General features: G+C 36.8%; 1 protein-coding gene across 6 annotated transcripts in view; it reads right to left on the bottom strand.

Moving 5' to 3' along the window:
• Positions 1 to 16,649, bottom strand: part of CRPPA (CDP-L-ribitol pyrophosphorylase A) — a 468,932-nt gene that overhangs the window by 256,098 nt on the left and 196,185 nt on the right. For all 6 annotated transcript variants that reach the window (XM_070369770.1, XM_070369771.1, XM_070369768.1 and 3 more), the window contains 2 exons: positions 15,580 to 15,654; positions 15,030 to 15,122 (listed from right to left, as the gene is read on the bottom strand). In XM_070369770.1, coding sequence (XP_070225871.1) covers positions 15,030 to 15,122; positions 15,580 to 15,654 — 168 coding nt within the window. The remainder of the gene's footprint in view (positions 1 to 15,029; positions 15,123 to 15,579; positions 15,655 to 16,649) is intronic.

Here is a 16,649-nt window from a genome sequence, read left to right as displayed (position 1 = left end):
AATGGCCCAATTATCTCTTGTAAAATGAGAGTATTCTACTAAACAATTTCTAAGATCCTTTGCTTCTTTAACAACTTCTTGCTACTCAAAAGAGCAAGTATTGACATCCCTGACAAACGTCATGTGATAAAGTGAAATGAGCACAGCACTTATTCTTGAACTGAGGATAATAACATCTGTGATAATCAACTCTTAGGGCTGCTCTGAAGATTAAATGGGATCATTTATTTTAAAAGAAAAGGATGATGACTCATTATTTCAAACATTCAATGTGTCTGTTATTATTAACATAATTACACTATTAATATGTATTAACAGGCCATATTTGGGGTGAGAGTTGGGTTCTGAGAATTATAAATGTAGTGAGTGTTGCATTTCTTACAAATGGGAAGAACAAGAAAAACAAGATCAGTTATATTCTCATTGGTTGAGCCAAAATCTAAGAACTCAGTTATTACCATAAACACATTAAGTTTTTCAAAAAGACAGGTACAGTTATTTCTGAAAGGATCAAGAAATGGGGATAATACAGTACTCAGAAGAGAGATGCAGACTTAACAATCCTGTCATTCCAAAGTAAGAATTTTCCATTACTGACACTAGAATTATCTTGGCAACACTAGTTCATTCTACTTTAGCAGGTACCAGTGGATAAAATATCCCAGCACTTGACTACAGTGAGTATCAACTTCAGAATCCCATAAAATAAAACCTGTGGTGCCTGGAAAATTGAATCATACTATACTTTTCAAAAGGTTCACATATAAACTTATTGCAAGTAGCGTTCAAGCCAAAGCATGTTTGGAACAAGAAGCTTTTTTCACTGATTCCATCATCTTTTCATTCTTTCAATAAAAGAACTGTTGAGTTTCTAGAAAACTGCGAAAGTAATCTATTTGTAGGTAGCTATAGATTTTCATCCCAAGGGAACAGTGTATAGGCTTGGGAATATTCTTACCATCTTCCTGTCTCTAATGAAGCAAACCACAGACAAGAATTTGTTTTATTGTTTTTGCTTTTTCTCAGAATATATAGCATTAGAACAGAGAAAATTTTGAAAAAAAATGACACATCATACAAACACTATAAAAGACTTGGCAAAAGCATTATAATATGAAAGATATTTTAAATTGTGCCTATAACCTGAATTCTATCACAATTCTACTATTAAGGAGACCTTGGAGGAAAGTGGCATGCCTTCTCAAGTAGGTTTTAGGATTAATAACTTCTGTACAAACACACACACACATATAAAACACCAACACACAAACGCCTGGAAAGCTTTTGGACATGAGTGAAATCTTTCCAATTATTTCTGCCAACAAATTCATGATAAATCATCTGCCTATTCAGCTTTCAGAAACAAAGCAAAAAATCCTTCTCTAACGACACCTATTTTGCTTTTATTCACTCAATTTCACATCACATAAAATTGGAGATTATACTGCCTTTCTTATTAAAGAAAAAAAGTGAAAGTGTTACTCAATCATGTCCGACTCTTTGTGACCCCATGGACTGTATGTAGCCCACCAGGCTCCTCTGTCTACGGAATTCTCCAGGCAAGGGTATTGGAGTGGGGAGCCATTCCCTTCTCCAGGGGATCTTCCTGACCCAGGGATCAAATCTGGGTCTCCTGCACTGCTGGCAGATTCTTTACCATCTGAGCCAGCAGAGAAGCCCCTATTCACTAAACCTTAGTACTTCTATCTCTTAAATATATCTTGATTGTATCACTTCTGCCCATTCACTGTACAACTCCCCTAGTCCTAGCCACCACCATTAATTTTGAGACTCATTGCCATAGCCTCTAAATGAAGTCAAAGGCACCAAGGAATCCCCCTGGACCACTTCAGCCCATTCTCTGTGCTGCATCCAAAATGATGAACACAGCGTAGAGCTGATGACATCACTCTCCACTGTGCAGCGCTCCGTTACAGCTCAAACCTGACCTGCGCCTGTGTAGTTCACATCACAACTCTCCCCAATGTGTAACTCATTCTCTGCTTCTGACATGCTGGCTCTTTCCAGTCAAACCACTCTGTGTGCTACTGTTTCCAAATAGAAATGCTCTTCCTCTTAGTCCTCAGAAACTCAGACCTCACTCAAATATCAGTTTTCAAATTTCAGCTTTCTCCCTTATACTTAAGATCTATCCTGACATTCTACTCTGGACTAAACTGCCCCTTTCTCAAACAGACCAAGTTAAAGTTCTTACCTTGGGGTAGTAGACAGATAGTGACCAGGGTCCTGTGACCTCCCAGCCACTGGGTCACTTTCTAGGCTAATTTCCATCATTTAATTAATTTCTTATTATTAGGAATCTTCATTTACAAAAACAAAAATACCAAAACAAAATTATTACCTTACTTAATAAAATCTAGAAAATTAGCACATATGGAAATTCCTCATTTCTAAAGATGTAGTTTTTAAACATGTTATTAAATAAGCTACACGTATGTCAAAATACCTGACAGAGATATTCAATTAATGTTATATGAATTTATATTAAGCAATTAATTAATCAAGAGAGTAGGATAGTTCCCTGTAAAGTGCTTTTTTTTTAGTCACTAAGTCCTGTCCAACTCTTTTGTGACCCCATGGACTATAGCCTGTAATTCGCCAGACTCCTCTGTCCATGGAATTTTCCAGGCAAGAATACTGGAGTGGGCTGCCATCTCCTTCTCCAGGGGGTCTTCCCAATCCATGAATCAAACTCACAGCTCCTGCACTGGCGGGGGGGTTCTTTACCACTGAGCCACCAGGGAAGCCCTGAGGTACTACCTAGACAGCACTTAAAGCAAGTTTAAAATGAATTCCTAAGAAACAGCACTAGTGTGAGTTTTAATGATTATGAAATCACTTTCTGGCAGGAGCTGGCTACACATGGAGGGACAGATTCCTTGAGAGATGGGGAGAAAAATTAATCTTGCAACTCTTGTTAAAGAGACAAAAAAAAAAAAAAAAAAAAAGAGAGGTAGGTGACAAAACAGAAGGGCTAGACTTAACCCAATTTTTTAAAAAAGCCAGATAATGAGAACAGGAAGATAAATAAGAGAGAAATAAATACAAGAGAAACCATTTTTAAAACTCCATGAGTCTTGTGATAAGGATTAAAGTACAGAGCGATCAATAATCGCTCAAAAAAGGAATATCCTACCACCTGATTCATATTTAACATGACTATGCTGCTACTGCTAAGTCGCTTCAGTTGTGTCCAACTCTATGTGACCCCATAGATGGCAGCCCACCAGGCTCCCCCGTCCCTGGGATTCTCCAGGCAAGAACACTGGAGTGGGTTGCCATTTCCTTCTCCAATGCATGAAAGTGAAAAGTGAAAGTGAAGTCTCTCAGTCCTGTCTGACACTCAGCGACCCCATGGACTGTAGCCCACCAGGCTCCTCCGTACACAGGATTTTCCAGGCAAGAGTACTGGAGTGGGGAACATGACTATAATCATCCAAAATTGCTCTACCATATCGTTATGTAAAAGACATCCACTGTGGATCATACAAAAGTAAAAAGATGTCATAAAATCCTGTAGTATAGACAATATTTTTAGAAAGAGAAACTACTTAGATGCAATCAAGCACATCCCATTCTTTTACAAATAAAAATTCTGCCCTGAAGTTCACAGACATGAAATAACTTGGCAAGGTCAATAGGTATGTTATTTACTCATCTAATACTTGTACCTTAATAACACTCCAAGTTCACTTCTTTACCACACCAAAAATCTAGAACTTAAAAGCCAATTCTTTCTATTCAACATCTCCCTTATAACAGTATAATTTATATTTCTCCATGAAGTAAAATTTTATTAGATATTATAAACAAAGCCAGGTTTGGCTATGTTCATATTAACATCTATATTAGTTAATTTATAATTAATTACTGAAGTATGACATGTAATTTTAAAATAATGAATGATACTGAAATACATTTGGTCCCATCTTTGTAAAGAAATAGCATAACATAAACTAAAGGCCATTTCCACTGTTTAGAACAGAATCCAGTGCGTGCACACACACACACACAAATCTAGTAAAAGAAATCCCCAGGCATATTTTTTGAAAAACTGAATTTGTCATTCAATTGTTAATTTCCTTTTCAAGAGATAAAATTCATGTAAGCCTCTTAATAAAGGCAGCTACTTTCATTTACTTTGCTCCTGTGCATTTCATGTTAAATTCTATAAACTCATTTACTAGAACAGCAGCGCCAAATAAATTCACAAACAACTTTGCTCATCTGACCAAGTTTAGTAAACTACTTAAAATAGGTAATTAAATTGTGACTCCAAAACCCTGTAGTTAATCAATAAAAAAAAAAAAAAATATTAATCAGAAAACCAAGCAAAAGTCCTCTGGAATTCATTCTATTTGTACATCCATTGGAACATCATTCTATCTGAAAATAAACAACCTTTATTCATTAAAAGAAAGACTACCAGAAAGTATGTCCTGTGAGAATCAGTTCTTTATACATCACAAGTTACACGTCCATCACAATTAATCTTAGGTAATTTCCATACCCCATAACACAAACTTTCCAGTAACCATTTGGCCAGAAGCAAATATCTCCTAAAACTTACAAAAACAGTCAATTCTTTCTATTCAACACCTCCTACAAGAATGACTTCATCATTTCTCATCTTTGTGTTAGACATGAATCCCATCATGACTGAAATTGCTAAAAGGTTCTAAAGGTATTTTAAACTAGTATTTATTTAGATTTTATTATTGATTTAGACAGGAAACACCTGAGACTCACTATATACAAAGACAACAAATGAAAACATTTGAAGAATTCTGTGGAAGTGATTGCACTTTTACCACAGAAGCTGTGTATAAACCTGAGAGAGAAAACTTGACTGTATCTAAACTGATGACATCATAAACATTTAACATGATAAAGTTAGAATTTTCTAAGGGAAAAATCAAGGTATCCATAAGGCTACAAGAGCAACATGGTTAAGAAAGGAGTAAAGAATCTACCTGCAATATGGGAGACCTGGGTTTGATCCCTGGGTTGGGAAGAACCCCTGGAAAAGGGAATGGCTACCCACTCCAGTATTCTTGCCTGGAGAATTCCATGGACCGAGGAACCTGGCGGGCTACAGTCCATGGGCTTGCAAAGAGTCAGACACAGTTGAGTGACTAACACTTTCAGTTTTCACTAAGAAAGGAGTAGAAAGGGGAATTGGGCTGAATCCCTAGGTTATTCATTGGCTACTAAACACTCAAACACACACACACACAAATCCATTCAAAAATAAATATAAATAAACTAGAGACCTGAAACATACATAGCTGGTTCTTGAAAAATGTGGGAGTTAGGGGTGCCAACCCTTTGTATAGTTGAAAATCAACACATAACTTATAGTCCACCCTCCAAATACGTGATTCCTCCTCTATCCCATAGTTCCTCAGCATCCACACATTCAACCAGGTAGGATGGTGCAGCATTACAGCATTTAACTACTGAAACAAATCCGCACAAGTGGACCTGCACAGTTCAAATCAACATTGTTCAAGGGTAAACTGTGCCTGGGGAAAAGCAAACCCAAGATGGAGGCAGGAAGAATTACAATAGGAAGTGCTCTCTCTGTTTGTCTTGTAAGAAATTTTACCTCAAAAATAAATCTTCTTAACAAAAAACACGTCTCACACCTTCTTAGTCCGGTAGTTGTAGGGTTAACAGGATGAACTATATAGAACAAGAAGTGAAAGTGAAAAATATACATGATAGGTTCTGTTAAGAAATTTAACAAGATCACAGATTTTTATAACTTAACTTCAATAAAGGATCAGTACCCTGTGAAGCTAAAGAAACTACTAGCATTTAAAAGAAGGAATCAGTATGTTTTTCCAATTGTCATTTGTTCTTTATTAGGAAGAAGTGTTAAACACATATATTTGGGTATATGTGTATTTTTAATCTTTTTCCATCTTATTATTTAACACATTCATGAGAGCATAAGAGTAACAAGTGTATATGATAAACTGCACATTGGATTGATTCTGTTCCTGGCTCTGCCCCTGGTGAGCGTGGAACCTTCTGGAAACAATTTACATCTGTGACAGTTCCCCAGATGTGAATGTATCAAGTGTCGATTGATGTTGGCTTTCTATTTTTTTTATTTGCTGACATGTTCAAATACTAAACATTTTGAAGTATTTTAAAGATCATGTATTCTGATCTGTTATGTCAATAAGCTACTTCCTGAGAACCAGAACTAAATTAGGCACTTTTGAAAGTTTATTTATGTTTTTCAAAGCATTAAAATTCCATATGGGAATTTATGTTTTTTGCTTAAGTAAATTCATGAAAAGATTCCTATCTTTTCTACAGCACCAATAAAATGACTGGCTGCACTGTCAGAGGAAAGTAGAATCCTACAGTAATCATCCAGATAATTACCATAAAATTTTTGCTCTGGAAAGTGATAAACTGTTCTATCAAGTAAAATTAAAGAGTTTGCTTGGTTTCTCAATTTTGAATTTCCATTTAGATTTGTAGCGAATTTTCTTCTGCTTTTAAAAATTAAACATTTCTCTAGTGCCTATTACATGATCAGCTATGTTTATGCAGAAAGTAATAATATACTATCCTTAATCTCATCTGATGGGGCTTCCCCTGTGGCTCAGCAGTAAAGAATATGCCTGCAATGCAGGAGAGCCATGAGACTTGGGATCGATTCCTGGGTGGGGAAGATCCCTTGGAGAAGAGCATGGTAACCCACTCCAGTATTTCTGCCAGGAGAATCCCACGGACAGAGGAGCCTGGCAGGCTGAAGTCCATGGGTTTGCAAAGTCAGACACGACTGAAATGACTAAGCATGCACGTAATCTCATCTGATAGTGGTATTAAAGAATGTTTTATAAAAATCTTGCCAGATCCAAATAAATTAGAATCTCTATTTTACTTTCTGGACCTGGAAAATATTTTTTTTGACAGTTTCACAACTGGCTTTACACAAACTTGGATGGAAAATTGCTTTGGTTAGTTCTGTCTCCTTGAACTATCTTTTCCATTGTTGGGGAAAAAAATACCTCTCTGATCATTAATTTCAAAGCAGATTCAGGCTATGATTCAAGATTCTTAGCACTTTAGTTTCTTATACAGTTTAAGTAAAAGCCTATGTAGGTTTTTTTTTTTTGAAGTGATTTTTATATCAGAAATTTTGTGACTTTACCTTTTACTAGTTTGCTACTTTATTAAAATAGTAAATTTTAATAAACATAATAAATTTTAGCAAATTTATTTTATTGCCTTTTCTAAATATTTATCATTATGTAAGTAGTGAATAAAAGTAAACAATAGGAGTAGAAAACAAAGAAATGAACATGTCCCACGTTGAAAGCTAGTATTTCGGATGATTCCAAAAAGAGTTTGCAGATGACTCTCTTGACAGCTGCATTCTGAAAAAGGTACTACCAGTACTATATACTCCCTGGTAACCACAAGAAAGAGAAGCTAACAAAAACTTCAGTCAACTCAGGATAAAAAAACTTGGCCCCTTGATAACTTACGTGATAGACTAAACAGCATCAGAAATCACATCTGAGAAGGATTCTTAAACACAATTCCTACACAACTTTATGAAAGAAAGCTTTTTTTTTTTTTTTTTACTGTTCATAAGTTTTTTCTTCTTACAAAACACAGAGAGGGATCTAAATTTTTTAAATTCCTTCTTGCCAACCAGTTTCTAGTTTAGAAAAGATTTTTTTCTTCTTTCAGGTACAGAGTAGACTGGTACAAGATGTGCTTATTATCCAAATATGTGTTCCTAGGGGCTCATAGTTGAAAGGTGGCATAGGATAACAAATGCCTAAGGCACACAGACTCACTGAGAATTCATACAAAGTGATCCGCCCGACTATCTCTGCCCATTTTAATGCTGGCACCTCTTTTGCCATCTGTCACTCTCCAGTTGGCTACAGAAATCTGGAAAATTCTAATAATTGACTATAATTACAATTAAGTTATACCTACCAAAACAAAAGGTTTTCTAAGTTGATCAAATTAACATTGATTAAACTCTTTAAATCATACTTAACATCATCCTGGAGAAGGAAATGGCAACTTCCTCCAGGATTCTTGCCTAGAGAATCCTGTGGACAGAGGAGCCTGGTGGGCTGCTGTCCATAGGGTCACACAGAGGGGACACGACTGAAGCAACTTAGCATGCATGCATGCCTAACATCATCGACAATTAAGAACCTGGCAAAATTAGGCTACTTAAAATACATAAAATGAATATAAGAAGGATGACCAAATAGATAGTCCAAAAAAGTATTTTGAACACAAAAGTAATAAATACTTTTTAAAAAACTGAAAATATTCAAAGATGTCCTTGAAGGAAGTCATTACATATTACCATATAAATGTTTACAAGGTCATTCAAAAAAGTTTATTTTTGCAAACATAACCTAAATTTTAAAAACAGAAGACAAAATTATTTTAATAAATATCTTAGTTCTTCCAAAATAAAACCCCAAGTACTTGTCCTACTCTTCATGCTAAAATTTTGTTCCTTTCTTTACATAGATCTTAAAGCAGCAGCCTCTACCTGTGCCAGTTTATCTTAAATAACAAAACCCTCCTACACTAAGTATTCCCTAACTCATTTTGCTTTCATAAATGCCAGGGAGAAGTTAATCTTTGAAAAACCAAGACTCCTGCAGAACTATGTGAAATCTTAAAAAAATAAAAATAAAACCTAAGAGTCTGATGCTGGGAGGGATTGGGAGCAGGAGGAGAAGGGGACGACAGAGGATAAGATGGCTGGATGGCATCACTGACTCGATGGACGTGAGTCTGAGTGAACTCCGGGAGTTGGTGATGGACAGGGAGGCCTGGCATGCTGCGATTCATGGGGTCACAAAGAGTCAGACACGACTGAGCGACTGAACTGAACTGAATCATCCTAAATACTTAGAACCCAGCACCATTACCTATCCATTCCTTTAGTAGTTAGCTCCCTCCAAGAGGTAAATACTCCAGATGAAGCTCCAGATGAAGGAAGCCACATATACCTTTGGAATGACTACTGAATGACAGCTAACAGGGAATTCCAAAAATACTGTCTGTGTCTACATGAGAATATAATAGAAGAGACATGTGGGCTTCATCAATTCTGTAGGTCTGACGTCAGTTTTTTAGCACTGAGAACATGACCTAATGTTTTCACCAAACAAATGTCCCAGCTAAACTGACCTTCAGTTCTGTTTCTTCTGCATACTCATCCCTATACAGTAAAACATGATGACACTGCAAACAACAACCTTAACTAGATAGTCTCTTAGTTGAAAAGCTCTCACAAACACCTACTCAACCACAATTTTACTTTTCATCTGGCTGATTCCTACCAAGTCTTCCCCTCTTCAGATGGACTGAAAATCAAAGTTGATAAACCTTTCTACAGAAAAAAGGAATCCTGTACTAAATTTCAGCCAGACAAAATAGGACTGTAACCATTTACAATGTGCTCTGTGCTCAGTTGCTGAGTCATATCTGACTCTTTGCAACCTCAGGGACTATAGCCCACCAGGCTCCTCTGTCCATGGAATTTTCCAGGCAAGAATACTAGAGTGGGTTGCCATTTTCTACACATGGATTCAATAACCATTGAATCACACTGTCCCAGAATAAAATTGGAGATACTTTTCTATGATTCTAATTGTCATTTTGCATTTATTTTCTAATGAATAAAATCTATCAGTTGAGGGAAGCAAAGGAATGGACTATTCTTAGAACTTAAGAGTACTTAACAAAAGCCTTATAGAAAAAAAAAAAAAAAACCCATGGTAAGGTACTCTTTGTCATGGTTTAATCTTCTAGAGAAGTAATTCAGATAGAAGCAAAGTAGACACACCATAGCCTCGGAGCTGCCTGGTTCACATAACGGTGGATTGCAAAGTCATGTCCAACTCTTGTGACCCATGGACTGTAGGCTGCCAGGCTACTCTACACATGGGATTTCCCACGCAAAAATACTGGAGTGGGGTTGTCATTTCCTCCTTCAAGGAATCTTCCTTACCCAGGGATCAAACCCACATCTCCTGTGTCTCCTGCATTGCAGGTGGATTCTGTACCCATTGAGCCACCACAGAAGCCAAAAGGTGGTTCATATAATATCTTTTGCAGACATATATACGTATATTGCGGAGAAGGCAATGGCAACCCACTCCAATACTCTTGCCTGGAAAATCCCATGGACAGAGGAGCCTGGTAGGCTGCAGTCCATGGGGTGGCGAAGATTTGGACATGACTGAAGCAACGCAGCAACAGCAGCAGCAGCATACATATATTAATGCTTATGAACTCTGGTGTTGGAGAAGAGTCTTGAGAATCCCCTGGACTGCAAGGAGATCAAACCAGTCAATCATAAAGGAAATCAGTCCTGAATATTCATTGGAAGGACAGATGCTGAAGTTGAAGCTCCAATACTTCGGCCACCTGATGCAAAGAGCTGACGAATTGGAAAAGATCCTGATGGTGGGAAAGACTGAAGGCAGGAGGAGAAGGGGACAACACAGGCTGAAATGGTTGGATGGCATCACTCATCATGATTAAATGGACATGAGTTTGAGCAAACTCTGGGACATGGTAAAGGACAGGGAAGCCTGGCATACTGCAGTCCATGGGGTCGCAAAGAGTTGGACGTGACGGAGAGACTGAACAACAACAATACATATATGTGTAATTGAAAAAAAAAAAAAGGTTCACATAATATCTTTTCAATTACATATATATGTATATATGTCTGCATATATATTTATACTTACATACCCACACACTGTATCTACCTGTGTGTATATATTTTTCTCTTTAATGTGAAAATTATGTCCCCAGATATCTATACTCTTTTATTTTACAACTATAATATTTTCTGCACAGCTATTGATATTTATTTGGGGAATATTTGAATGGCTCTGCCAAATTTTAAGTCACAGGGAAACTGAAGTGGCCTTTTGACAATTTGGAGGCAAAGGAGCATCAGAAGGAAAACAGATGAAGCCTTTAACAATCATTCACAGGACAATTCAAAAATCTGGTGACAATTTACTTGGCTCTCAAAGAAGGCAGCATTCTTTACCTTTCCAGTGGTTTGTTCCAGCCCAAGGATTCAGATTCTAGATGTGTTCTTACGACATTTTCCTATGAAGTTTAATAATAACCCTAATATCACCATGCTGACTCTACCTATACAATGGGAAAATAGTGGGTAAGCAAATATTATAGAGTGAAAGTGAACAATGTACAATTTTTATGGTAAACTGACTTATAAAAATACTATCCTAAAGCTAGTTCTCTTTTGCTGTCTCATACACAGGGTTATCGTTACCATCATTCTAAATTCCATATATATGGGTTAGTATACTGTATTGGTATTTTTCTTTCTGGCTTACTTCACTCTGTATAATAGGCTCCAGTTTCATCCACCTCATTAGAACTGATTCAAATGTGTTCTTTTTAATGGCTGAGTAATACTCCATTGTGTATATGTACCATAGCTTTCAGGGTGGGAAGATTTGGGAGAATGGCATTGAAACATGTATAATATCATGTATGAAACGAGTTGCCAGTCCAGGTTCGATGCACGATGCTGGATGCTTGGGGCTGGTGCACTGGGACAACCCAGAGGGATGGTATGGGGAGGGAGGTGGGAGGAGGGTTCAGGATGGGGAACAAGTGTATACCTGTGGCAGATTCATTTCGATATTTGGCAAAACTAATACAATATTGTAAAGTTTAAAAATAAAATTAAATTAAAAAAAAAAAAAGAAAAGAAAACATTGCCTGGACAAAGCACTGATTTCTGTGTTTGATTTGTAAATAACATTTATATAGAATAGTTCAGAAAAAAATTTTAAGGTAGGTCTCATACTTCATGGTGTACAATGCATGAATTCCTTTAACCATGTTGGAACTTTTTGCCTCGTCTAAGAATTAAATGCAAAACCCAGCAACTGTGACTGAACTTACAGCATTTCACATACTCTCTCCACACTTGATCCTGGAACAGAGTTTATGTCTAAGAAACCAGTGTGAAAACCTGAATAAAGAAAACACCAGAAAATGCAACTTAAATAAAAAATAAATAAAAATAAAGCTAGTTCTTGTAGATGTTTCCTTCCTAAGTAGAAGACTGTCCATCTTTTCCCTTAGCTTGATAAAGAATGCTAGGTAGCCAAAAATACCTAGCATTTACTAGGATGAAATGGAACTTTACAGAGATCAACAGAAAACTGAATTCAAATATGTATGGAAGTAATACATAGGACTTAGATTGAGATACAATTGTTGCAATAAACTGCCAGTTCAGTTGAGTGGCTTAGTCATGTCCGACTCTTTGCAACACCATGGACCGCAGCATGCCAGGCCTTCCTGTCCATTACCAACTCCTGGAGTTCACTCAAACTCATGTTCTTTGAGTTGGTGACGCCAACCATCTCATCCTCTGTTGTCCCCTTCTGCCTTCAATCTTTCCCAGCATCAGGGTCTTTTCAAATGTCAGTTCTTTGCATCAGGTGGCCAAAGTATCGGAGTTTCAGCTTCAGCATCAGTCCTTCCAATGAACACCCAGGACTGATCTCCTTTAGGATGGACTGGTTGGATCTCCTTGAAGTCCAAGGGACTCTCAAGAGTCTTCTCCGACACCACAGTTCAAAAGCATCAATTCTTCTGCGCTCAGCTTTCTTTATAGTCCAACTCTCACATCCATACGTGACTCCTGGAAAAACCATACCTTTGTCTAGACAGACCTTTGTTGACAAAGTAATGTCTCTTCTTTTTAATATGCTATCTATGTTGGTTATAACTTTTCTTCCAAGGAGTAATCGTCTTTTAATTTCCTGGCTGCAGTCACCATCTGCAGTGATTTTGGAGCCCAAAAAATAAAGTCTGTCACTCTTTTCATTGCTTCCCCATCTAGTTGCCATGAAGTGATGGGGCCAGATGCCCATCGTGACATTGTACAGGAGGCAGGGATCAAGACCATTCCCAAGAAAAAGAAATGCAAAAAGGCAAAATGGTTGTCTGAGGAGGCCTTACAAATAGCTATGAAAAAAAGAAAAGCAATAAACTATAAGAATTAACAATTTAAAAACTTTGAGAGAGAGAGAGAGAAAGAGAGAAATGTGTGTGTATTTGATTAAGAGAGGCAGAGGAAAGGAGGAGAGGAAAATTCAGTGATGACACAGATTCCCACCTGGGCAACTGGCACAATTGTACTGCTGCTAAGAGAAGTCAATTGATGGGGAATGTGTTTTGTGATAGATCTGATACGCTAGCTGTGAGAGGACAGTCAAGTACTCAAATGGAAGTACCTAATAAAATGCTGAACAATGTAGAACTGAAGCTCAGGAATCAGATTAGAGCAGCAGCAGTGAGCTTTGATTCATCTCATCCAAACTGGAAAGAGCAGGAGCTAGGCTATTAAATGAAACTAACACTGCATGGCTGCCAAAGGCCCAAGACTGTAACATGAACTATATTTAATCATTTTAACCCTGACAATAAAGTAGGGCTATAGTAGCCTCATTTCTAAAAGGAGGAAAGCAAGTCTCAAAAAAGTGAAGTCACTTGACCAAAGAAACAAGGTATTCTGAATTCAAGTCTTTCCTCTCTCTACAGTACCATTCTGCCTCTTTAGAAGAGTATCTGGGTACATGATACAAATGAGGCTTCCCAGTGGCTCAGAAGTAAAGAATCTGCTTTCCAAGGCAGAAGACACAGAAGATGCAGTTTTGATCCTTGGGTCAGGAAGATCCCCTGGAGGAGGAAATGCCAATCCACTCCAGTAGTTTTATCTAGAAAATTCCATGGACAAAGGAGCATGGTGGGCTACAATCCATGGGATCACAAAAGAGCTGGCCAAAGAGTTGATATGAATGAAATTTCTAAGCAAGTGAACATGGAGAGACGAACAGGGAGCCAAACAGAACTTTGACTTTATCTCCATCCTATAGAGCCTTAGAGACCTCCAGCACTGGGAACACTTCCTGATGTTCCTAAAAATCTCAATGAAAACATCCATATTTCTGTTAAAATCAGTCACATGAGGAATTTGGATTTCCACAGTCAGCAGCAATTGTGGAACTCACCTTTAGGGCATGAAGTCAAATACAACAGGCCCATGAAATAATCAAACTTCCCCCAACTGCTAATTCAATTCTACATGCACGGCTTTGTTGACAGCTACTTATTTTTAGTGCAAATTTTCTTTATTCTGTATTAATAATCTCATCTAACAAAAGGTAAATTTCCACACTATGGGACAGGCCTGAGCATTAGAATTCAGCAACTGCTAAGCAATTGTTTCGAGAACTTCATGTTTGGAATCCCTTCCCTCAGCAATGCTGCTGACTGCAGATTCTTATCAGCTGGTTCCTCAGGCCTGGGCTCTGATTTTATTACTTCTCGGTTTTGCTCTCTGAAATTCTTCTCTGCCTCACAGTTTTAAAAGCCAATAAAAGTAAATTCTGTACTAAACATAGAGCTTTAGTCTTTCATAGAAAAAAATCTCTCAAACTTTCCTGGGTGATTTTTCTAGGACTTCTCTCTCATTTGTTGTTCATTCTACTTTTGCTGTCCATGGGACAGAGAAGATGAAAAAAAGTAAGAGTATTTTATTGGATATGATTTTTCCCCATTTTTTTTTTATCTTTGGGATTTATTCTCTAACGGCACTCTGATGATACACTACAATAAAGTTCTTTCACATTATCCAAACAACTGGTCAACTCAGCAATAAATTCTGCAATTCAAATGAAGGAAAAGACATGAAATTTTTGCTAGGTTGAATTAAATTGTTTTTCAAACCTGTCAGTTCAACCAAATAATTGAAATACTAAGTACCTGCAGTTAGAGAAGTCAGAGCGAGAAAGTACATTCAAGAATCCACCAAGAAGAATTTCTTCATTTAGGTTTAGTTCGATTTAAGTTGGGTGAAATTTTGTTAAAAAGAAAAGTTCAATTTCAAAGAAAAAAGCATAAGTTGAAAAGTGAATTAATTAACTTACTGAAATAACCACAACGGGATATAAAATGGAAAGATTACTCTCTTCCAGCATATTCAGTAACCTCTGGGTTTCTTCAAAATCAGAGGTCATAACCTGAAAGACCAGAAAAATAAAAGAAAGTGAAAAGAAGTTAAGTGATTTAAGAGTTAATTCAAGGAGAAAAATGCAGAGCTTTTAAATATTTAAACATTCAAAATATCTATCAAGCTTAATTTTAAATTTTCAAACAATGCTGATACCCATAAGATTATAGCTATTAAAATTTAAAGAATTCATTAATTCAAACCTGTCTTTTTATCTAATTTTTATCAGAAACTTGAAAATACTGTCTAAAGAAATATCACTCTCTTCTCATTATGGGAACTAGGTTGTAAGAAAATGTTATTTCCTTATTTCAAAAGACAAAAATAGCATATTGAAATAAACATTGAGTAATACAACTCACCTATCAAAATCTTAAATATTTAAGAATCAAGAAAACTAAGTACTCTTCCACATTACATTCACACAAATTCTCAAGTACATTCAATCACTTGTATTGACTACTTACATTCACACAAACAAAATTGTAGCATTGCTCTAAGATGATTTGCTGAAGATCTTGGCCAGATGTGACTTTTACATGCTAGGACAAAGAACATACAGGAGAAGAGAGTTTACAAACTACACAGAAAACCAAACATGAAGATAGATAACTATATGAACACAAAATTTCTATAGGTACATAAAGCCAAGGACCATATATAAAAGCAAAATAACTCTGACTTAAGTTTCTGAGGCTAAAAAAGAAAAGCATTTGAAATAGTCCATAAATAGTTAATATTATTGTAGCAAATAAGGATATAGGAAATTGTTTTAGATAAAAAGAGGTAGAAAAAGCTGAAGATATATTCAGGACTAGATAAATCATCTGGCTTTTTTTATATAAAAATATACTGCAGAAAATAACTGAATAAAATTTAAAAGTTGGTTAGATGAGATTTGTTAAAAGATTCTGGAAGCATGTTAAATACTACAGTTACAAAGAAGAGATTTCACTAAATATGGAATGACTAGAAACAGGGAAAGCAACAAGAAATTATATCATAAGAGGGCTTATTCTGAGGGTCAGAATAGGAAGACCCTGAGCTCACCCCTCCCATGAAAACACCAAAACTACAGATATATATAGAATAATTATCTTTGAGAATGAGTTGAACATTAGCAGAACAGACTTTCTACAACCAAGGATATAAAGAAAAGGCTGCATCAAGACAGGTGGGGACAGGCAGAGGGTCAGTCTGGTCAGAACCCCCACTCCTGGTGCCTCACTCCATATGCAGGAGGAATACTGCAAACGTGAAGGTCCCGCCGGAGGAGCTTGGAGTCTGAGCCCCACACTGGATTCCCCAGCCTGGGGCAGAGGGGTCTGCACCAGGAAGAAGAGCTGCTATCATATCTGGCTTGAAAAAACAACATATGAAAACTTCCTAAATCTGGGGAAGAAAATAGACATCCATGTCCAGGAAGTATAGAAACTACAAAACAAAATGAATCCAAAGAGATGTATACCAGTAGGGACACATTATAATTAAAATGTCACAATTCAAAGATAAAGAGACAATCTTAAAACCAGCAAGA

The sequence above is a fragment of the Bos mutus genome, chromosome 4 (assembly GCF_027580195.1).
Source record: "Bos mutus isolate GX-2022 chromosome 4, NWIPB_WYAK_1.1, whole genome shotgun sequence".
Taxonomy (NCBI): Eukaryota; Metazoa; Chordata; class Mammalia; order Artiodactyla; family Bovidae; genus Bos; species Bos mutus.
Note: the sequence above shows the minus strand (reverse complement) of the source record. Positions and strands in the feature narration are given on the sequence as shown.